General features: G+C 40.0%; 1 protein-coding gene across 2 annotated transcripts in view; it reads right to left on the reverse strand.

Annotated features, from left to right (window-relative positions):
• SERAC1 (serine active site containing 1) overlaps positions 1 to 24,218 on the reverse strand; it is an 85,977-nt gene that overhangs the window by 6,318 nt on the left and 55,441 nt on the right. For both annotated transcript variants that reach the window (XM_089669725.1, XM_089669726.1), the window contains exons 7-13: positions 23,193 to 23,314; positions 21,060 to 21,188; positions 19,329 to 19,442; positions 15,310 to 15,472; positions 13,599 to 13,749; positions 11,986 to 12,124; positions 9,054 to 9,154 (exon numbers count right to left, since the gene is read on the reverse strand). In XM_089669725.1, coding sequence (XP_089525851.1) covers positions 9,054 to 9,154; positions 11,986 to 12,124; positions 13,599 to 13,749; positions 15,310 to 15,472; positions 19,329 to 19,442; positions 21,060 to 21,188; positions 23,193 to 23,314 — 919 coding nt within the window. The remainder of the gene's footprint in view (positions 1 to 9,053; positions 9,155 to 11,985; positions 12,125 to 13,598; positions 13,750 to 15,309; positions 15,473 to 19,328; positions 19,443 to 21,059; positions 21,189 to 23,192; positions 23,315 to 24,218) is intronic.

The raw sequence follows: 24,218 nt of genomic DNA on the forward strand, positions 1-24,218 counted from the left end.
AGTTAATGGTTTACATCTGGAGGAAAAGAGATTTGCTCTACAAATATGGAAAGGTTACTTCACAGTAAGAGCTGTGAAATTGTGGAATAGACTGCCTCAAGAGTTGGTTCTTGCCAGCTCAGTGGATTGGTGTAAAAAGGGCCTGGATTCTTTCCTAGATACACATAATATAACTGGATACTAACATTTATAGATAAACTTGATCCAGGGAATATCCAATTGCCTCTCGGGGGATCAGGAAGGAATTTTTTCTCCTGCAGGAGCAAATTGGACCATGCTTTGCTGGGTTTTTTGCCTTCCTCTGGATCAGCTGTGGGTATAGGATTATAACTTTTTTTTATGGTTGAACTGGATGGACTTTTGTCTTTTTTCAGCCAGACTAACTATGCAACCACTCTTAAGGGTGTGCACATAGACATAAACACAATGATTTAATAACAACATATAAAAATAACATAGAAACAGTATGAAACAGAAACTAAGTAAATAAAGAGCATCTGCCAATATCCTGAATGGCATGAGTATCAATGTCACCATTTATGTAGTCATAACAGTGGTAACTAGTAAAGTGGCAGATGAAATCTACGTAATCAGTACACAGACATCCAGATCATCAATATGTAAGTAACTTATATAGAAGAGCAAAAAGGTGTGCAGTATGAAGGAAAGGTAAAGTGGGGTAAAGAGGGAAAGAACAAAAAAAAAAAGGGGGGGGGGATAGGGGAGCTTAAGACCTGAGCACTATTGTGGAACAAAGCCAGGGCGACTAGTCTGGTTAAGACTGGCAGACAGTACAGCCCCAGATCATACATAGCAGGTACATTTTGGAGAATGTTAGAAGTCTTTCCAAACTGACCATGTGAGGGTATGTGAGGGTAATCGTCAGTTTTACCTGTTTCCCAGGAGAACAAATTTTCCATCTGGCATTTCACAAGCCCAAACAACAAAAGAGGGAGCAACCGCTTGACGCCAAGCCCTGGCTATCACAGAGACATTTCTTCTTTCTTGGCTCACAGTTGCGGTATCCCACAATCTAAAATTGTTGTTGGACAATAAAATGAATGAAAAAAGTAAAACAAAAAAAAACAGGCATCAAATCAGGAGGTGGCAATATGACCTGTTGAACACCTGGAGTAGAAAAGACCAATCCGAAAACCCCTATTCTACTGAACCTTGGCTTCAAAAGCTATGCCATTAAAACCAGCAACTGTGAAGCAGAATGGTACACGGGTCCTTGGAACAGCAGACTAAATAGTCTTTAAAAGATCTAAAAGCTAGTTATAAATTGCCATTTTCATTTAGTTTGGAATTGGAGCAGGGACACATTGGACACCTTTAGCTGCCATTTGGTGTGCTGGGTTTCTGGTGTGTCCCATGCCCACATGGACCAATTTGATCAGTGCCATGCAAATTCTGGTGCCTCCCTGAGATTGATTTATGTAACTGTCATGGGGTTGTATGACTGCACCTTGACAGAGTAACTCTGAAGCTGGGAGCACCAATGCAGAGATGATAGGCGAACCATCCTCAGGTCCTGCACATTGATCGGAAGCTGGCCTTCTTTCAACAAACATGCCCTACAACTGAGAGGGAACCCAGGACTCCGCCATAGCCTGCTGAGCTAGCGTTTGTCTTCATACAGTACCTTTCAAGACATTCAAAGAAAGGGTTTCCCTCAGTAAAAGGTTGCAAATACCCTACTCCATGGCTAACTAAATCTTCTTGGTCAGACACGTAGGGAGATCCAGACACTGAAACTATTTGTCCTGCACTGCCAGAATGTTGTATTTAAACAGCCTGAAGTGAAATTGGGCACGTGGGGCTGCTTGAAAGGAGGCCACTGTCACGTACCTTACTCGTGAGCCTGACGGCAGAGGAAGGCCTCTCGTACGACTCCGGCTCAAGGGCCACTGAAAGTGGGACAGCAACCACAAGAGCACGGCGGGAAATGAGTGCCTGGTCAGTCCTGTAGTCTGTGCGGGAATTGCTGGCACTTCACTGGCCAGTGGGATGGCTGGATTTGCTGGCAGCAGAGTAGACTGATAGCAGAGCAGGCAGGCAGTGAAGCAGGCTGGTAGCAGACTGTATGCAGGGTCAGACAAGCCGGGTCGGTAACTGATAAGCAGATCAGACATGAACAGCAGGCAGAAGAATGGTCGGGTCACAAGCCAGGGTCAGTGATGGTGGGAGCAGATCAAACAGAGTCAGAAGGCAGAGGCGGAGTAGAAAAACAAGCTAGGGTCAATCACGGGTAATCACAGGAACAGGCACAGGAATACAGGAGGGGGAGCTGCAGATCAGACAGCAATTCACTAGTGCAGCTGATGCACCTTTATAGGCCAGTGGGTGCCAGAATTAGCCAATGCACATTTCCGTGCGTGTACGCCCACGCATGCGCATATGTGTACGGCCACGCACAACAGTATGAGCACCTGCAGGCCCATGCCTGCGTGTTCGTGTGCGGCTACGAGCCTCAGCTATGCCATGGCCAACATGTCCCTGACAGCCACCATCAAGCAAAAAATTCTAGGAGGAATTCTACATAGATTTCAGAATCCTCAGCTGCGATTAGAGAAACAGGAGTATTCCTGGGGAAGGAAGACTTGAGACATGGGTTTTTCTTGGACTAGACCTAGGTATTCTAAGCTGACATTTTGAAATCCCCAAAAGAATGGATGCAATCACAGACTGGACAGATTCAGTACAAAACTGTACCTGAAGAAACCTGTTGAGGAGCTTCAAAACCAAAATGGGGCAAACGTCTCCAATCTGTTTACGAACAGTAACCAGAGGAACATGCCCTAAGCCATGCACTAAGCTCCAACCAAAGGAGACTGGCAGACCCCCATCACACTGACAGAAGGCTGCATCACCATTCCAACCAAGAAAAAGGATACCTTAATACGGGGGGTCAGCCACCAGTAGATCGCGGCCAGGTGACTGGTAGATCAGTGCCTAGGCTTGCTGACCTACCATCCCAAAGCATCAGAGTGCAATCCAGAGGGACTACTTGGAAAGTTGGAGCTGTATTAGGGAACAAGAGCTGCATAAGTTGATGCTTCCTCCTTCCTGTAGTGCTGGCTCCTGTCCCACGCTGAGTGATACCAACTGCACTCCATCTCTTATCCCAGCTAGTGGTCTCCAGAGTGGTGCCAGCAGCAGGAAAGAAGAGATCTTCAGGTCAGTGTGAAGCAATACACTGGGCATAATAGTATAGGGCTGCTTCCACACTGATTGTGGTTACCCACATCGCAAGTGCAGTGCAGTATATCTGCAGCATTCCTGTGGGTCTGCTGCGCTTAGCCATACACTTCTATTATATCCTGCGGGTTTGGTGCATTTTCTGAAAGCGTACCAAAACTCTTGAATGCAGGAGATTTGGTGTGCTTTCAGAAAGTGCACCACATCTGCAGGACATAATAGAAGTCTATGGCAAAGCACAGCTAACCCATGAAAGTCGCTGAACACACGAACAATGCGGGCATTCGGCAGGCTCCACGCCTCTTCTTCTTGCAGCGCCTCCTGCTGATCGACCAGTATCCCTCTCTGAGCGGTATTCTACATCTGGCGATAGACGTTCTGCACACTTAACCCTATGAGCCTTTTTTACTTTCACAAGATGTGAGTTGTTAAATTTACCTTTTTTAACAATACACTGTTATACAGTCTACACTTAAAGGCGCTGTGTCTTTGTTTGTCTTCTGTTTCAGGTGCAATGCTTTGGCCAATCACAGCACAGGATGATGTCACAAGTATTTAAGAACTGTCATCATGGCGCAGCTGTCAGACGGCAGGAGCCAGTGTCACGAAGCGGGTTTTTTTTTTTTCTTCATTTTTCTGGTCGGCGGCGGGCATTGTGATTGACGTTGGATCTACTTTGGGGGGCATTTTTTTTTTTTTTAATAAAGACTTGTCAAAGATTGTCTCCTGTCTTTTTTACACTACACTTTTTTTTGTGAATGGGTAGCGGTACCATCTACTGCATACTCATTCACATGGGGGGGGGATCTGGGGGCCCACCCACAGACCCCCACAACCACAGCCCAGAGTTGTGGGGAAGAGGTCCTTGTCCCCATCAACATGAGGACAAGGTGCTTTGGGGGGGAGCCCCACTGCCCCAAAGAATCCCCCCATGTTGAGGGCATGTGGCCTGGTATGGTTCCCTGACCTGTTGGGCTGCATACTCGGATAAGGGTCTGGTATGGATTTTTGGGGGGACCCCCGCAACATTTTTTAAAAAAATGTTGGTGCGGGGGTCCCCTCAAAATCCGTACCAGACCCAAAGGGCTTGGTATGGATGGGAGGGGGACCCTACATCATTTAAAAAAAATTTTTTAATTGTCAGGCAATGCCAGCAATTAATTTTACATTCAGCTCTCAGCGGGGGAACCCCGCTAACAGCTGAAACATTAAAGAATGTTTCACTACTAAAATATCGCATTACTTAATAATATTACTCATCCAGTATTTCAGTAACTGAGTGGTATCTTAACACATACTCAGATGCGGTAAGATACAGCTCAGTGAATTGTTCGTGTTCGAAGTTCGCGGTCGAACATTCTGTACGAGTAGGAATTTCTTTGCCGTTGTTGGGTAAATTGATCACATTTGATTAATGTTGCAAGGGTATGTGCATGTTTCCCTTGATTGAGGAGTCCATGTGCTCATTAGCCTTTGTACCAGAAGTCTCTATGCTACCAGTACAGGTGTTGAGGGTATATGGTGTTGCATTTAAACTGAAGATCTCAAACAATGTTGATACAAATAGAGATCTGTTGCTTTGTTCATCTACTAAGGCATACATCCTGTTAGCTTGCTCTGGTTTCCCTCTGGGTATATGACTAGACATACATTGGCACAGCATTTGGAATTGAAGCCATCCCCACATACTTCAGTCCGTGAAGAGGAGACAGTTGGAACATGACTTTGTGGCTCCCCACCATGGGTTGAGGAAGGTCTGGATGCACTTGGAAGCTGATGATTGTCAGTAAGTGGGGTAGGAAACATAACTATATTGTTTGTTTCAATTTTCCTTCTTTTGCACTTGACAGCTTTGGAGTTTTAGCAAAATGGTCTGAGGAGGCACAGCACATATAGAATTTTCCTTATTTCTGGATAAGCTCCTTGCACGCTTGCAAAGTCTTTGCCCTAAACCCTATGGGATAGGTTTTTTGTGAATTGGGTATTGGCAATTGGGACCTTTATCTCTATTACCAGTAACACTCTGATCAGTAAATGAGGTTGTGGCAGGTGGAATTTCCGCCTTTTCAACAGATATTGTTCTGCTTAAGTCTCTCTGTTTAGCTGCTGTATTGTAAGCTGCAATGTGTAGGTGGAGCATTGTGTGGTTGTGGCTTGAGTGTGGACAGGGACACAGATGGGCCCCATGATCTCTTATTGCCCGAGGGCCCCATGAGTTCTCAGTCCACTCCTGACAGTGAGTATAACAAGCATGCTCTACTCCATATACAGACTAATTTTACTGTTATGGATTTAGTAACACTTTAAATCTGTAGTTTAGTGTCTAAGGCTTCTACTGGCTGTAGCTTGAACTGTGGAATGTCACTGGAAGTCACCTTGTTAATGGTAGGAGGTGATGTCTTTTGCTGTGTAGACACATCTGTGTGACAGATCTGAAGTGGTGCAGGCATTTGCAGCTTGGAGGTCTTGATATTGAGAGTCGAAACAGTGTTTCAAGCAAGAGGTTTCAAGAGACAGCTCTGTTATCATTGCAAATATTGTGCTTTACAATGTATTCCCTGGTGCGTTCAGCTGGATCTTCTAGTTCTTCTGGGATGAGACTATCTGAATTGTTACTTTCTCCCATTACTTGCCAGGGCAGCTGCTTCTTCCTTTACTATTTGGAGAATCTTCATTTGAGCTTCCATTTCTGCTTCTTTTCTAGCAAAGGAGTTTCGCACTTTAGTTGCTTCTACATTTGCACAGGCCTGTATAAACTTGTCATTTAACGTTGATCTTGTGGAGTAACAGGATCTATGATAAATGCTATAAGCAAACATTTCCTTAGCATCTTGCATTAACAGATCTCTGTGTTGGTTCAAAGCTTCAGTTTTAGCTAGTTCTGCTAAACAGTCCTCTATGTTAGTGTGCCTTAAGAAGGCTGTAAATCTTGCAGAGAGCTGCTGATAGCATTCATAGGTGATAGATAAGTGATCTATAGAGTCTCTTATTTCTGCTGCACCATTATTTGAATGTGTAACAACTGACATGCAGTGTGCAGTTCTGTTCCATAGGTCTGACACATTGCTTGAGAACTCTGTTTCATCATTTTCTATTAGATACTACCGAATATGTTCTGACCCAAGAGACAGAGATAAACATCTTGGGACACTAGCAGACTCCTTCCATAAGAAATGTTACAAGGAGAAAACTATCAACGCCAGCATAAACACAGCCTTGAGAACCTGAAGAGAAAATCTGCTTCAGTACAAAGAGAAAAAAACAAACAACTGTGTACCTCTAGTAACTACATAAAACCCAGCACTAGAAGGAATAAGAAAAATTATCAAAGATTTACAAGCCATCATAACAGAGGATGGAACTCTGAAATAAATATTTCTGCAACCCCCAATACTGGCTTTTAGACAACCCCCCAACCTCAGAAATAAACTAATCAGTAGGAAGCTTTCTTCTGAGTATGATTCCCAAATAATGGAAGCAAACCCTGCAATAAAAAACGCTGCAAACTGCAACCAAATTAATTCATCAAAAAGTGTCAGACACTCAAAAGGGATCTTCAATATCTCTGGATCATACAGCTGTACCTCCAGTAATGTTGTGTACCTTATCCAGTGCAGAAAATGTAGCAAAGGATCTTACGCTGGCGAAACAGGACAGAAGTTGCGAACAAGGATGAATTTGCACAGACATACCATCAAGGAACATAAAGAAGATGACTTTTGCACACCTGTGGGACACCATTTTGCACAACCAGACCACATTATGGAAGACCTCAATATTTTAGTTCTTAAAGGAAATTTCAAAACTATTCAGGAAAGGAAAACTTTTGAACTAAGAATTATATTTCTATTTGATACAAGAGATAATGGCCTTAATTTGGACATGGGATTCCTTACTCATTATCCAACAGCTGCAGCGTACCCGGCCATCTCCTCCGGCCGATGCCGGCATCCGGCTTCCGTGTTTCGGTCCCTGTGACGTCGGGACGTACGGGCGCCGGAACCGGCAGGAAATTTGAAATTTTTTAAAAATGTCATTTTTGCTGTTTCAATGCATTTCACATATATTTTGTCCCAACTGCTTTGTCCTGTGCCCTGCCTGCATTTTGACTGTTCTTTCTGCCTGGAAACTTAGAAAAGTCCATGGCGTCCAAAAAGCGTCCCTTTTACGTCAAAAGCGGTTTTAGAACAGCGATAGTAAATCAGAACCACTTTCAGAATTGAGTGATAATGATTCGTGGGGAAATTCGTCATCAGACGCTGAAAACGATTTTGCGACTTTGCTCAGTGATGTGCGAATTTGCCTCTGTATTTCAAATTTCAGTGTTTTTGGTTTGATTATATTATTGAATTCAATTAATTATTATTATATTATTATTTTTTATGATTATTTATTAAATTATAATTTATGATTTCGTGTTTCAAGTTTTATCATATCCGGAATGTTTACTAGACTCTTGTTCGTACAGATTTCAGTGAGTTATTCCTAAAAATTACAGCCTACAATAAAAAACTACATATTTCCATGCAAAAAAATGGTACCGCTTTCAGCACAAAAAATTGGAAAGAATCATACCGCCGAGGAGGTTAAGAAGATTAACAGCAATTTAGATGGGCAGGGTAATGCAGATAAACAGTTCTAAACACTCTCAAAGGAAATGCAGGAAGCTTTTGTGACCATGAGCTCTCACAAGATGGAGGACAGAACTAAGCTTGATTGCAGATTAGGCATATACACATACAGATGGCTGTGACAATACAATAAGATGCTGTAGACTTGATATAGAAGTGTTTTTAGGCTGTCAAAAAAGGAGTATTGTCTATACATATAGATGCAATTGCATCTCCCGTATACCTTTGGTGACAGAGCTCACAGAAGGAACCTCAGTTTACATGCTCAAACCCCCCCCCCCCCTTTGGTCTCTCATTGCTTTCAATGCGATTGTCTCTTCTAAGGGTACTCAGAACCTAAACCCAAACTATGGAAAGGAAAGCCTTGCATGTCCAACACCCAGAGGCTTGTGGAGCTTGAACAACTTGTTTTTGCAAATAGATTTTCTAATTTATTGGAAAATCACTGTGTTTAGGGCCACCCCATCCTTTTATTAAGGTCAAGAATGTATTTACCCACATGTACTGTATGTCTTTTCTATTTTGTCTGTCAAGTCATAAGAAATGGTACAGTGAATGCAGGAGCATTCAGTATTGGGAAGCTACTGTTCATTGTACTCTGAGAGGTGTCTGGTGCCTATAGCCAGCAGTTGGGATAATTTTCTAAAATCCTTGCTGGCAGCATGGTGGCTAAGTGTTTTTATCAGGCATGGAGTTTGTATGTTCTACTTATGCTTGTCTTTTTCTTCAAAAGTCTCTTTTTATTCATTTTGCCTACGTACAACTACCTAATTCCTGCTTTGCCAATTGGCTGGAATTATTATTCTTTCTACTGGCTGGGGCCAGCCAATAGTAAACAAATTCCACACAATGGATGGGAAAAGCCAGATGAAAGAAATTAAAGTAAAAGTTAAAGTCACTTTTTACACACAGTTTTCACAATGAAGCTGGGACATAAGAGGAAGCAACAATGAGCTTACAACCACCTCTATTCACAGGTACTGTTAGGTGGGATAGCAAGAGTAATGGCATGAATTACTTCTGTACAAGGGATAATAATACTTCAGTATAAGGTAGGATACAGGTAACAGAGTGCAACTTAAATACGTTTAGCAGATGTTTAATTGGATATTTTTTAAAATTCCACCTGGCTGCTATAAAAGCATATCTCAAGGAGCTAACTACTTCTTTTTGTTAACTCATGTAATAGAAAAAAAAATGCATTTTTCTTTTTGAAAATACCTGTTACTGTCTGCTGGGCACTTAACTTTCCAGTCACTTATATGAGTGTCATATTCCACAGAAATAATTCTTAATGCTGGGCAATCTGCTGCAAGCCAATCCTGATAAATGAAAACATGCTTTCAGACAAACATTTATTCATTAAAGTAAAGCAAAAGAATGGATGCTTGCAATAGTGCAATAGATCTAAAGTGGCCAAGCCAAAAAATAAGGTTTTCAAAACATTGCTACACTGTAAAAAATATCAATGCAATGGTTGCAGGTAAGCATCTAATCCAGCACATTTTTTGGAAAGCCTTTTCCCAGACCATTACCCTTGTCCTGGCAGAAGAAGGCATGCGGGATTGCTGGGAAAAGCTATAGAATGCAATAGGTACCGTAACATTTACCTCCCACACTATATAAAAAAAGTAAATCAGTCACAATCTTGGACAATTTCGAAAAACATAAGATGAAAAAATCTATAATCAAAGGTTAGCTTCAATAAAAAATGCATTGTAAGCTCTAACGAGCAGGGCCCTCTGTTTCCTCTTGTACCAAATTGTATTGTAACTGTAATGTCTACCTTCAGCCTACCCCACCCTCTGCTAACTGCCGATCTCCTCCACTCTTCCTACCACTCCATCCCCCACAGCTTTTCCTCTTGCACCACTATCCCCTCCCTCCTAGATTGTAAGCTCCAAGGAGCAGGGCCCTCGAACCCCTCGTGTTTTGCACTGTATTGTTATTGTACTGTCTCATGTGTTGTCCCCCATTGTAATGTACAGCGCTGAGCGAACTGTTGGTGCTATATAAATACTGTATAATAATAATAAAAAAAAATGTTGTAAAGTGCTGTGCAAACTGTTGGCGCTATATAAATCCTGTATTATAATAATAATAATAATAAGTAGTTTCAGCTGGGAAGTCAAATGGGGAGATATCTCCACTGGGAGAAAAATCTGCCAATGGCCAGTGTTAGTTACCCAAATAAAATTAAAGGGATTATGTCTGGGGGTAGCGTCATAGATAAACATACCCCTGTGACCTTTGTCCCTTACTTTAAGCTCCAACATGTCCATTTCTCTAGATGACAGTGTTTGACCATAAATGTTTGGCTTTTGGGAAGCCATTCTAGCACAACAAATTTTCTATATTCTCTAAATTGAAACCTGAGTGAAGTTCCTATTTACAGTATATTTAATGAAGTTCCTATTTACAGTTATATTTTTTCGCTAAAATAGCATTAAACTCTATTAACCCTTGCTTATGTCTAATTTTTTTCTTAATTATCTTTATTGCTTTTATTATTTTATTTCAACATCTAAAAAATAGGTCCAAAAATATTACAATTACAAAATATAATCACAGTTGACTAGCTCCACTGCTAATCAACACTTCAAATTAGCTCCCCACATTTCTTCTTTAACAATGGCCTAACCCTTGCTTATGTCTAATTTGTTTTAATTATCTTTATTGCTCTTAGTATTCTATTTCAACATCTAAATAAATACATCTGAAATTATTACAATTACAAAATATATCACAATTAAATAGCTTCACTTCAAATTAACACCCGAAATCCTCCCTCCCCGTGGAAAAAAAACACAGCTCCCCTGCTGACCGCTCACAGTAAATATACTGCAAGTGGGCTGAAGGTGCAGGCATGATCATGTACCTGTAAAGCAGCTGATTCTTCCGAGTTACGTGGCGCACATGCATGCGCCCCCTTCTGACCAGTGCTGTGATTGGACACAGCACGAGTTTGGCAACTGATTTCAGCCAATGATTTTGGCTGAAGTCAGCTGATCAGCTGTGTGCAATCACACACAGAGTTCTGTGTTTATAAATACACAGAACTCTGTGCACAGAAACAGCGATCTGGCTGTTTCTTCTCCCTGCTTTGTAGCCAGATAGTAAGTAAAAGCAGCACAAATTATACATTGTTAGGCACACAGTTAATCCTTTGTCCCTAGATGTTAACTTCCCAGCCAGTGCCATTAGTACAGTGTCAGTGTACAGTATTATCACTGATCAATGTATTAGTGTCACTAGCAACATCAGTGTCAGTTAGTGACCCTCCAAGATAGTGTCCGTTAGCGTCAGATTGCCTGCCACCCTATCACAGGCCCACTAAAAGTCACTGATCCCCACCATTACAGTATAGCGTCTATACTGTAGCTGTGGATATCCCAGTATATACTGTATACCATAGTTTGTATAGTATAGTTTTGCTATATCTTTCACACAAACCAATTAATATACACCTATTGGGATTTTTATTACCAAAGACATGTAGCAGAATATATTTTGACCTCCATTTATAAAGAAATTAGATTTTTTATTAGATATGTTTTATAACAGAAATGAGAAAATATTGTTTGTTTGTTTTTTCTAAATTTTTGGTCTTTTTTTCATTTATATAGTAAAAAAAAAACCCAGTGGTGGTCAAATACAACCAAAAGATAGCGCTATTTGTCTGAAAAAATGCTAAAATGTAATTTGCGTACAGTGTTGCATGACTATGCAATTGCCAGTTAAAGTAGCGCAGTGCTGATAAAGCAAAAAATGGTCTGGTCATAAAGAGGGTAAATCCTTTTTTAGATGTTGAAATAAAATAATAAAAGCAATAAAGATAATTATAGAAATTAGCTGTTAAAAATAAAGTATAAATACCACAGTTTCTGGCTAAGTAGAAGCATAATATAGCAAGATTTCAGTTTTTCAGGTTTCCCAGGAATGTTGGCACCAAAATGAACTGGACAGAAGCCAGGTCTGTGGTAAGTATCATTTACATCTCTCAATGTTTTATTTACGGTAATCAATTAAGCTGGTCATTTTAAATGTGGAGATATAGGTAGCCCAACAAATAAAGCTGGTTCTACTTTCTTGCAAGGACTGCTTCTCTATGAGAAATACTCTAACAGATGGAAAAAGAAAATTAGAATGCCACCTTAGGCCAACATTCCGTATAGTCATCTTCCTGGGAAGTGCCATCATCCAGTGGTTGATCCCGGTCTTGTTGACGCCATGTTTTGAATGCTGCTCCCAACAAACCATGGACAAATAGGACATCTGCTTTTACTGGCTGACTAAACATGGCATTTTAAAGAAAAAAATACAGCATGAAAACATTGTTAGTTTAACAGATCTCATCACATAATTTGGAACGAATTGAAAACTTTAGAGGTTTACCTACAAAATTTATCAGCTACTCATCCTACAGTTCAAGGAGCCTTGGAATGAAGGGAACTGCTAGAATTCCTAAAGACATGATTTTATTACAAAATCACTAAGAATGTAAGCATATGTTATGGAGATTAGCAGAGGGGGAAGTGTTCTACAGTCGAGCAGGTGAGAACTGGCCAGGGCTGACAACTCTGCTTGGGAATTCAGTGCAGCAGTAACATTGTTGTCAGATCAAACAAACACACATTACATTTCTCTGGCAGATCAATAGGAATTGTTCTGTACTTGAAGATGTTTAAATGATAATAAACAGTGGGAAATATGCATGTACTGCACAGATTTACTAAATATTTTTTTCAGACATACACTATAAACACAACAATACTTTGTGGAATTCCCAGGCTATTATGATATAGGAGTGTAGCAATTCAGGATCTATCTAGTTCTGTAGACAACAGCAGTACATCTTAAAACCATGGTAGTTAGACTAATTTTAGAGTAACGGTAAAATGTTCTTCAAAATGGCCAGGCATATTTGTCAGGGCTGGGCACCTGCTACTTAATGATCAGCTCTTTTCTTTCAGTACTCAGAAGCTGTTCAGCTGTCTGTTAATTACCAGCCACTCATCTCCACTGTGACTCACCTGGACAACATAACCTGCCTCATTACTCCAGCCTACAGCCAGCCCTTTTTGCTATTTTAGCAGGTTAGCTAATTTCCTCCTTGCCCTTGCGTGGTCTATGATCTCCTGTGTGTTCCTGTGTACAACTCAGTCTGGCTGACTAATCTTCCAATTCCTCTTTCTAATTTTTGGCTCTTGACTACACTGACTTCTGGTTTCCTGACCCTGGCCCGTCTGATTACCTACTCTGGCATCCAAACCCTGGCTCCTATTTTGACTACGTTCCTGAACTGTTATTTTTCGCTATTTCATAAAAGGTGTGATTTTAACTGCACTTTCTGTCTCCCCCTGGTTTATGGTTCCTGATAATATTGTAAATTGCAAAACTGTTACAGACACTATAAGGGAGATTGACTAAAATCTGATGCAGCTCTACATATAAACCAATCAGCTTCCAGGTTTTATGGTCGAAACTTAATTGAACAAGCTGAAGTTAGAAACCCATTGGCTACCATGCACAGCTGCACCAAATTCTAAGTGCCTTAGTTTTAGTAAATCTCCCACTATGTCCAGTAAGGAGGTTTAAGTGATATATGATATGATCATTCAAAGGGATTTGGGCAACTGAGCTTCATGATTTCAGACAAAGATGAACAGTGAGTACCCATCAACTTGTTAAAAAAAAGAAAAAAATATTGATTTAATAACCTTTCTGAACACATCAAGACTAATCTACAACATCAATCATGATTACCTTGTTCTATGTTGTGGGTGTAGAATGTAAACACCATCCGGATATTTTTCGGTAACCGTTTCACGATCCACATTAGCCAGTGCTCGAGCAGCATGTGAAGACTGGATAACATATGGAGATTTCATGGCTTCAGCCAAGAGTGAGACCCAGCCTAAGGGATAAGGAATTTATCAGAACCTATGCAAATAACTAGAGGGAATTTTCTGCAGTTACAAAGTCTGTTTTTAAGCTTACGATAGAAGCAATAAATGGACTATGAAAAATACACACAGGTTGATATAAGAAAAAAGGCATACAAGCAGCTTACATTGCAAGGGAATTTGCACTTTGCAAGGGAATTTTCCCTTAGCTCAGTGAATGTGGTGAGAAATTCACTTTGAAAAGAATATGCAAGGAAAATTTTAAAAAAATATATTTTTTTGCTTGATTGTCAGCAGAGTTTCACCCTATTCACCACACTCTAGGTTAAATGCCCATGCAAAGTAGCCTATTTGTCTTCAGTAAATCAACCCTACTGCATCCAAAGAACAGGTAAAATATATAACAATACAGAAGTTTTTATTCCCTCTTTTTCCCTTACCCTTCTCTTTACTAGTTAATTTGCCTTCCCTATCCAGTTTTACCTTTACATCTAGTATGACTTCATACCCACACTCACTCCTAATCTATCTCTCAACATATATATTAATGGAAACCAAACCTGAAATGCTAAGATTTTTTTAACATTTGGCAAAAACATGACTTAATACTAAGCACAAACCATGTGGTGCTTAAGGTTAAGAATGACTGTTCCTTTAAACTTTTCTTTGCCCATGTTGCCAACTTTGTTCCATATGTACTGTAAAAAAAATAACTGTATTACATGAAAAGCTCCTTCAATAAAAACTTTGTAAAAAAAAAACCCACAATCCTATAGGATAGCAAATGTTCACTTTTAGGCCTCTTGCACACTGTTGTCATAAACTGCTCAGCTTTTGGGCATACAGGCGAGTTCTTGTGCTGATCTAAAAGCAGTCCATTGTTTTCAATGTGCCTGTACACACAGGCCCATACACGTGCTCTGCTTACTGATCAGAAAAAAAATATATAAATCTGAGTTGCCAGTCAGTATTTTTGCGTGTATACTCTCATGTGTGCGCAAATACTCACAAATACGCGCAAATGCTAAATTTTCTGCTTATGTGTGCATACTTACAAAGAGTCGCAAGTGATATACAGCCCATTCTCACATTTTTTTCTGCCAGGAATGTCTGATGCTCATACATCAGTACAGTGTGCAAGAGGCATAGAGTTCAGGTCCACTGTATTGCATGAATATTCTAAAATGTTTTTCCAGGCAAAATTCTTTTTTGGACAGGTAAGGGAAGGCTTAGTCCCCCTGTTGGATTTCTTTGCTGTCTGTTTCCTCACTGGGGAGATTTTCCTTCACTTTATGTAATGCTGACAAAAAAAGGAAGTGAAAGGAAATAATTCACGAAGTGAAGGGAAATGCCTTTGACATTTCTTACTAGACATTCCCATCCCTATTCAAAACAAATAAAAATGATGCTGCAGTTCCATTGAATAAAATACTGCAGAGTGGCCTTTTGAGTGGGTGACATGGTGTTACACGGAGAAAATAATCTAATGTGAATATGTTAATAAAACAATATAAACTCACATATTGTGGAAGCTTTTAGGGAAAAAAAAAACTATTGCTAGTTTTTATTACCTGAGTCCACTATATCTACATGCAGATGCTCATGTAAGGCCAGGTTTCCTATAATGCGCATAATGCTTCTTTGTATTTTCTGAGAATCCTTACGAAGCATATATATTCTCTGCAGCAGCTGCAGGCCGCCATTTGACACGATCTTGTCGACATGAGAAGAGATCTGTGTTGGATAATAAGAGCAGACAAGAATATCCTAAGCTATCTGATGATATTTTAAAATGTGTGTAAACAATGGCCTTTATCTGTTGTAAAGCTTCTTTGAATAAAATGCACTTTGCATACAAGTACCAATTCCCTTCCTGTAGACCGAATCTCTAAATGAGCATAAACTCAATTTTGTGATAAATCAGGAGCTCACAATATACTGCTTTACCAAAACCAAAAACATATTACATATATATTTTATACTTTGCCTATGGGAAGAGAAGAATAGTTACGAGTCACATACTGCTTTCTCCTTGTGGTCTAGACATAAATTTAATTGTCAATTAAAGAAAGCTTCACACTGATAACAGTTTCAGTGGATTTAGCCAGCTATACAATCCACACAGTCCCTGCTTACAGGCTGCCCCTACTGACATGTTTCACCCTGACGGGCTTCACCTAAATTTTGGAATATACATACACCTAATAAACTGGTTTTAGATTTATATGAATAAAGTTATAAAAACTAAACACAAAAAAGGAAACAACAGTTAATCATGTTTTAACACTCTTTTTTAACAATGTCATTGACCATAATTCAGCAGCAGCAGCCGACGCCATCCACCATCCATTCATCGGTACAATATATTATACTACAGAGGTATTTTTTTTTCTCTTTCTAATAGCATGGAATAATATGAGATAGAAACTGTTACTACCAATTCAATGCAAATATCCCAAAAGCAAATAAATAAATAACAAAATAAAACAAACTCTACATGCTGCTCTTCTCTAATCTTGAGCTGTGCCAAAAGCAGTTAAATATTTACATTTCAGGTTAATCAATTCAGAATACAGTTTAAAGTAGTTACAACTGTATTTAAAGAAGAATTTAAGTCAAACATCTAAATACACAGCTGACATACATATATAGTTGCTGGTTTACCACACAGCAGAAGCAGCAGGATGACACCATTTTCTCAGTTACAGTTAAGGAACACAGTGGTGACATCTCTCTACTCCCAGTTGGCTGAATGGATAGTGAAGGAGCAGCAAAAGACCAAGTCACGATCAGGGGTCAGGCTCAGAGACCAATAGAGAGACTCCCACCGACCAGCAGGATAAACACAAGGGCAGGTCACCCTGGTGGATGATGCAGGTTCACCCAAATCACAGGGTCTAAACACTAACTACTCTTAACCAAAGGTCCTAATATTGGAGATGATTTTTGCTGCAGTCCTCAGGATCGCCCCACCAGAGGGCGAGCAAGCCGGGGTCTGGTTGCAGATGTATCAGGTAGAAATCACACTGAAGCATAGTCTGTACACAAGCCAAAGGTCAGTAACAAGTGGCTGCAGGTTGGGATCAAGCAGAAGCCTAGTTGAGGAGCAAGCCAAAGGTCAGTAACGGGTGGTAGTGAAAATTCAGATGGCAGCAGGAATTAAAGGAGCAGGATATTGGATGGAGAAGAGCACAATAAACTGGCAAACAGAAAATGCAGAGAACATGGCTTAAATCAGGAAATTCATGGGAGGAGCAATGTGTTCAAGGGATCAAAAAGGGAATTGTGCAGCATGCCAGGTGGCATAGCAAGGAGAGCTACAACCAGACGTGGCAGAGGTCCCCAGTTTAAACCCAGACCTTGAAGGACTGATAGGATCATCATTCTGCATACTCCTTCTGTCAGCTTGTTACTTTTCAGTACATTTGCATACAGCAGAGCCTAAGTGGCTCCTAGTACCTCTCCTCCCGCTACAAGCCTGGATGCTGTTGTAAAAAATATCATGATAGGTTGAATTCAAGTAAAATTCAAGTGAAATTCAGGTATTTAAATTGGTTTATATTGGATTATTTTTAATATAAATTAAATAATGTATTAATGAATACATAACTGTGTTCATCCTTTATATCTCCAGTTTTAAATTGTTAGTTTCATGACAGACATTTAATCAACAGATATGTAGAGTGATACCTGGGCCTATAAAATTAACACAAGGAGATTAGAAAATTGCAAAAAGATAAAATTTTTTGTCTAAGGAAAAGCTCTGATGAAAGCTGGGCATTTTGTATTTTTGCCTAACTTTGCAGATGAAGCTGGATATAGAGATAATATATATACACTGCGCAAAAAAAGTAAAGGAACACTTTTTAATCAGAGTATAGCATCAAGTCAATTAAACTCCTGGGATATTGACCTGGTCAGTTAAGTAGCAGAGGGGGTTGTTAATCAGTTTCAGCTGCTTTGGAGTTAAAGAAATTAACAACAGGTGCACTAGATGGGCAACAATGAGACGTCCCTCAAAACAGGAATGGTTTTACAGGTGGAAGCCATTGGCATTTTTTCCCCTACTAATTTTTTCTGACTGTTTTTCACTAGTTTTGCATTTGGCTAGGATTAGTGTCACTACTGGTAGCATGAGGCGATACCTGGACCCTACAGATGTTGCACAGGCAGTCCAACTCCTTCAGGATGACACCTCAATACGTGCCATTGCCAGGTTTGCTGTGTCTCCCAGCACAGTTTCAAGAGCATGTAGGAGACTCCAGGAGAGAGGCAGTTACCCAAGGAGAGCTGGACAGGGCCATAGGAGGTCCTTAACCCATCAGCAAGACCAGTATCTGCTCCTTTGTGCAAGGATGAGCACTGCCAGAGCCCTACAAAATGACTTCCAGCAGGCCACTGGTGTGAACGTCTCTTACCAAACAATCAGACTTCATCAGGGTAGCCTGAGGGCCCGATGTCCTCCAGTGGGCCCTGTGCTCACTGCCCAGCACCATAGAGCTCGATTGGCATTTGACACAAGAATTGGCAGGTCTGCCACTGACGCCCTGTGTTTTTCACAGATCAGTGCAGGTTCACCCTGAGCACATGTGACAGACGTGAAAGGGTGTGGAGAAGCCATGGAGAATGTTATGCTGCCTGTAACATAGTTCAGCATGATTGTTTTGGTGGTGGGTCAATGATGGTCTGGGGAGGCATATCCATGGAGGATGCACAGACCTGTACAAGCTAGGAAATGGCACCCTGACTGCCATTAGGTATTGGGATGAAATCCTTGGACCCATTGTCAGACCCTATGCTGGTGCAGTGGGTCCTGGGTTCCTCCTGATGCATGACAATGCCCGGCCTCATGTGGCGAGAGTATGCAGGCAGTTCCTGGAGGATGAAGGAATAGATACCATTGAATGGCCCCTATGCTCGCCTGACCTAAATCCAATAGAACACCTCTAGGATATCATGTTTTGGTCCATACAACGCCACCAGGTTGCACCTCAGACTGTCCAGGAGCTCACAGGTGCCCTGATCCATCTCTGGGAGGAGATACCCCAGGATATCATCTGTCATCTCATTAGGAGCATGCCCCGATGTTGTCAGGAATACATACAAGCACGTGGGGGCCATACAAGCTACTGAGTACTATTTTGAGTTGCTGCCATTAAATTTCAGCAAAAAGGACTAGCCTGCTGCATAATTTTTTCATTTTCATTTTTGGAGTGGCTTTGAATTCAGTCCTCTGTATGTTGATAATTTTAATTTCCATCAAACGATGGGGCATCCTTACGTTCCTAACACATTACCCAGTCTGTATCAGTATAGATATCTAGCATGATATTTTCCCCATTGAGATCTGATGTGTTTTCAAAGTGTTCCTTTCATTTTTTTTTTGAGCAGTGTATAAAAAAACAACAGAGAGATAATCCTGCTATGTTTTTAGGCACTTCAGTATAGTTAATTTAACTTTAACTCTGGTGTTATTCCCAAAAAAGAGACCATTTAGAACTGTTAAAAACTATTTGCGATACAAATCACAGAATATTTAAAAATGTAGAATCTATGGAGGTGGCATAGGAAGTAGTGTGATTCACATTACCTTAGAATGCTTTAATAAAGCCTGCAAGCTGAACACTTCCAACTTTTCAGAAGGAACTGTGCTAAGACTTTCAGCATATGGCAGTCCATTCCCACCAAAGCACCACAGACCTCTCTGAAAATATATAAAAAAAAATCAAAAGGACCATATCAAAGCTAGTGGAACCACATATTAAGGCATATTATATGTACACGTACCAGCTACTTTATTAGGTATACCTATTCAATTTCTTGGTAACACAAATTGCTAATCAGACAATCACATGGCAGCAACTCAATGTATTTAGGCATCTAGATGGTGAAGACGACTTTCTGAACTTCAAACCGAACATCAGAATAGGGAAGAAAGGGGATTTAAGTGACTTTGAACGGGACATGGTTGTTGGTGCCAGATGGGCTGGTCAGGGTATTTACAAAACTGATGATCTACTGGGATTTTCATGCACAACCATCTCTATGGTTTACAGAGAAAGAGAAAATATCCAGTGAGCGGCAGTTGTGTGGCTGAAAATGCCTTGTTGATGTCAGAGGAGAATGGGCCGACTGGTTGATAGAAAGGCAACAGTAACTCATGTCAATATAGATCAAAATCTCTGAGGAATGTTTCCAATTCCTTGTTGAATCTATGCCATGATGAATTAAGGCAGTTCTGAAGATGAAAGGGGGTCCAACCCGGTACTTGCAAGGTGTACCTAATAAAATGGCCAGTGAGTGTATTTAAGCAAAAGAATCACCATACCTTACCTTAGTGGAATAACCAAGATTAGCTGGCTTGCTGTTGCTGGGAAATACAAATGTCTTTGCTGTATCTACATTGGCATTCTATGCACTAACATTTTAAAAAGAATGGTATTACTTGACAGACACCTGACAGGTGTGACTGCCATACCCTGCTGAAACAAGCTGCATGTCATGATTCGGACTGTCCACCCAAGTTCCTTTTGTGTCAGCATGCACACCTTGCCAATGTTGGAGATACCAATAATTGGGTCAATACTATATGCAGTAGCAATAGAAAGAAAAGATGTTTTGGTGCATTCAAAATAGAGGTGAGACTGCTATACTTTTGCCAGTTAAACATCTACAGTTGTGCTTTATTTACATCACTGCCAACTGTATGAGCAAAAGTATGAGGTGGACACTTGGTATAAAGTGAGTGCTCTATTTCACATTAGCAGAAAATCGTTCAGAGAACACTCAAGGTTACACATATCAGAGTGAATTGTCCAAGAAATTTTTTTTATTATTAAAACAGATACAAGGCAGATACAATATCAACAATGAAAAATGGTTATATGTTTATAAATTAAAAGGTTAAGGTAAATCTGGGTGTCTGTTTTTGATATGTATTGGGACATTAGGCACCTGTCTTCTGAAATACATATTGTGCATAGATGTGGTCTTACTAGGATATCTGGGTCCAAGCAGGGGTAGTGTTTGTAGGGATGGGTTTTACTGTGGTATGTGTTTATCATTGTATTTTATCTATTGTATGTGAATAGGGGTTTTCATTAAGCGTACGGCTTGCATATGTATTTTTTGAGTGTTTAATGAGACAGATGTTTTCTACAAGGTCTACAGAAGTCTTACAAGAAGGTTACTTTCCTTTTCTTGGGGTGAATATTGGGATTATGGATCAACAGTGGTTTGATACCATTATTAAAGTTGGATATCAATTCATATGGAAATACATGGTTGCAGTTCTGATTCAAATTTAGAAATCTTTACTTACCCGTTGAGCTGCTAATGCTTGGGTACTCTCTCTTAGTGCCAGCGATGTAAAGTACTTTATACATTGGTCAAGTTCACTTTGAGGTAGGAAAGACAGCAAATGACGTAGTCTATCTTCTATGGAATAATCCTGACAAACAATTCAGGAAATATGTCAATAACAACACAATGGACAAACTGGTCATCTGAAGGGCATTAAAATCTTCAACCATTATTCTTAGGATTACTAGAGTATGTCAAAAGAAAATGGCTGTCTAGGTTAAACTAAATCTGTCTCAAATTTTAGCAATACAATTTGGTCATATATTGAGTAAATGTATGGGCAAGGGTTAGAAGAGTAAGCTGCTTATAAAAAAAAAATAAGTAGATCTAGTGATGCAATATCTGAAGCTGATCCAAATCTCAATTCTTCCTTTAAAAGTAGGGCTTGATTCACCCCACCTCCCTATTAATCATCCCTATTGATCTTTTAATGTGATACACAACCTCATTCCTCAAAAGAGAGGCATGAGATAGAGCTGGTACAACACACAGCTCCACTCTTAATGGTTGACTGCATTGGGAACTAGAAGGCTGCCAGCCCTGGAACGGCAAGCGTTGAGTTGATATATATTGCCATCTGCCTACTGGTGACTCCATGACTGTGAGTATTTAGCATACTAAAGCCACCAGTTGCTATTACACTTCTGATACAAACTGATGCTATATTTGTACACTGAATGTTTCAAACCTTTGGATACAATTAAGAGACTTTTATGGTTACATGTGGGAGTTGCAGATCAACTTATCCTATAGAAGCAAAACTGTACCTCTATAAAAGCTTTTCTCAACCAGGGTGCTGCTAGAGGTCTTCAGGGGTGCCGACGCATCCTGGTAGAGAAAGGCTATCAGTTGAGCCCGAGCTCCCGATCACCAGCCGACTGCACAAGGGCACTGGGAGCCATCAGACTGCTGAGAAAAAGTGAAAGCAAAGGGAGGGGGGGGTGTCTTCTGTGCTTGAGAAACGCTGGATTCTATACAGAGTATTATTAAGATTATCTTAAAAGGCTATCAATTGTGAAAAAACGATGGTCTAATAGCCCAAAAGAAGATATTCTTAACAGGGGAAGTGATGATGATTTATAAATACCTGAATAGTATGCATCACATAGTATGTATCAAGCACATGGCTCATGTCACCTGGTAGAGGAGATTTAATTTCAAGTTCATTTTAAAAGTTTATATTATAAATAAGAGAAACCCTTAATGGTTGGAGGAAAAATGTTTTTACTCCAGCTACAAATGAAGGCTATTTCCTGTAAAGCGTCACACTGATGGGTGCTGATGTGCATATGTAGTGTGCCCCTGCTGTGTCTCATGGCATTCCAGTGCTTTTCTCACTCTTGAATTCTACTGGGTGAACAATTTTCATCACAATTAACTGAAGAATCTCATACATAACAAAATGCTTGAATTCTTAGGGGGCCAAGAATGATTAAAGTGTTACTAAACTCAGGACCCTGCATTCACTATATCTGGTTTCCCACAGTACACACAACATGCAAATATTTTAGTAAATATAAACTGCTAAATACCTTTTCTCATCAGCAGTCTTGTAACTTCTATCAGTGTCCAGCAGAGCACATGTTAAAGCTTGTAGGAGGAGTCCTAATTTTGCTTCAGGAGGATGATGACCCCACAGTCTGGACAGTGCTAATTGGCCCTGTGCTGATCACATGCACTCTCCCAAGAAAAAAAAAAAACCTTTCTAGCAATACACACCAAACTGAGCATGTGCAGAGTGACTCAACACCATATGTCTTATCAGGAGATAAGAGGGGGTCACTGTAAGAAGGGGAGGATCAGAGAAGTCAGGATCAAACAACGTTTTTACACAATACAGAGGATTACCCCCTTAGGTTCCACAGTGAGTATAACAAGCATGCTTTACGGCATATACAGACTGATTTTACTGTTGTGGGTTTAGTAACACTTTAATGTCACTAAAGATATAGCAAAATGCTTAAATCAAATATTTTAAGAAGGTTTCTTTCTTTCTCAGGATCAAGTGGGATTTAGAATATAACAGTCAAACTGACTTTTTTTCATTTTTACACATGGCTGTGAATAAGATGTGACTCAATCTTCTACTCACATCATTTGCTTTTGGCAATGTTGGAGGTGGAAGGAAAAAACGAAGGTCTGTGTCCTTGCTCCTGGCCAAGCCAATAATTGTTCTTCTATCACATGCTTGTGCCACTGTTCTATACTGGTATTCTTAAAGAAATAAAAAAAAATTCTGATAAAAACAAACTGATGTTTTTTCTACAAAGCACCAAAAACATATTCTTGACTATTTAAAGCTGAACTCTAGATAAAAAACAATTTCTGGACATTTGCTTTGAAAAAATTACCTCTAATGATGTCCCAAGTGTGGATGCTGCTCCATTAAGTAAAATTCTTAGTTTCATTCATCCAGTACAATACTGGAAGCACGAAACTGGAGATGAAACTTACAGTTCTGGCTCAAGGACAGTGATGACTGTGGGTCGCTTTCTCTCCACATTATCCATTTGTAAAACTCCTTGTATTCTTTTCACAGAATGAAATGGATTCTATGAATGCATGGAAGGAGAGGAAGGGCAGATGACAGTCGCCATTCCCTCATCCATTCACAAAATGTCTTGAATTCTGTGAAAAGAATACAAGAAGTTTTGTAAATTGATAAGGTGGAAAGCGAGTGACCCACTATTAACAATGTAATAGAGGCAGAACTAAATCTGGCTTAACTGATTAGCTCTTATTAGTTACTTTGTACATCATTCATCACTGTACGTGTGACAGCTGAAGTGGTTAAAGAGCCACTAAACCTATTCTATTAAATCACTGTTAACAACGCTTGAATGCATTAAGATCTGCATACATTCTGCAATACTGAAAATCACTGGGTTATCTTTAGATCAGTTTTGCTACATATAACTGTGCAGGAGTTCAAAAGACAATTGACAACTAAAACATTGGGACCAATTAATTGCAGTTCTAGGATTGGAAGCAAACCAACATAAAATGAATAATAAAAAGTACGCTTTTACATACAGCACAGTACATGTTTATGAATGTGACTAGCAGTTTTTTAAAATGTGAATTTTTATTTTATGCTCCATGTTTATGATTGTTCTCA

Source organism: Staurois parvus, unplaced genomic scaffold, assembly GCF_062004578.1.
Source record: "Staurois parvus isolate SC_StPar_1 unplaced genomic scaffold, SC_StPar_1.0 ptg000081l, whole genome shotgun sequence".
Lineage (NCBI taxonomy): Eukaryota > Metazoa > Chordata > Amphibia > Anura > Ranidae > Staurois > Staurois parvus.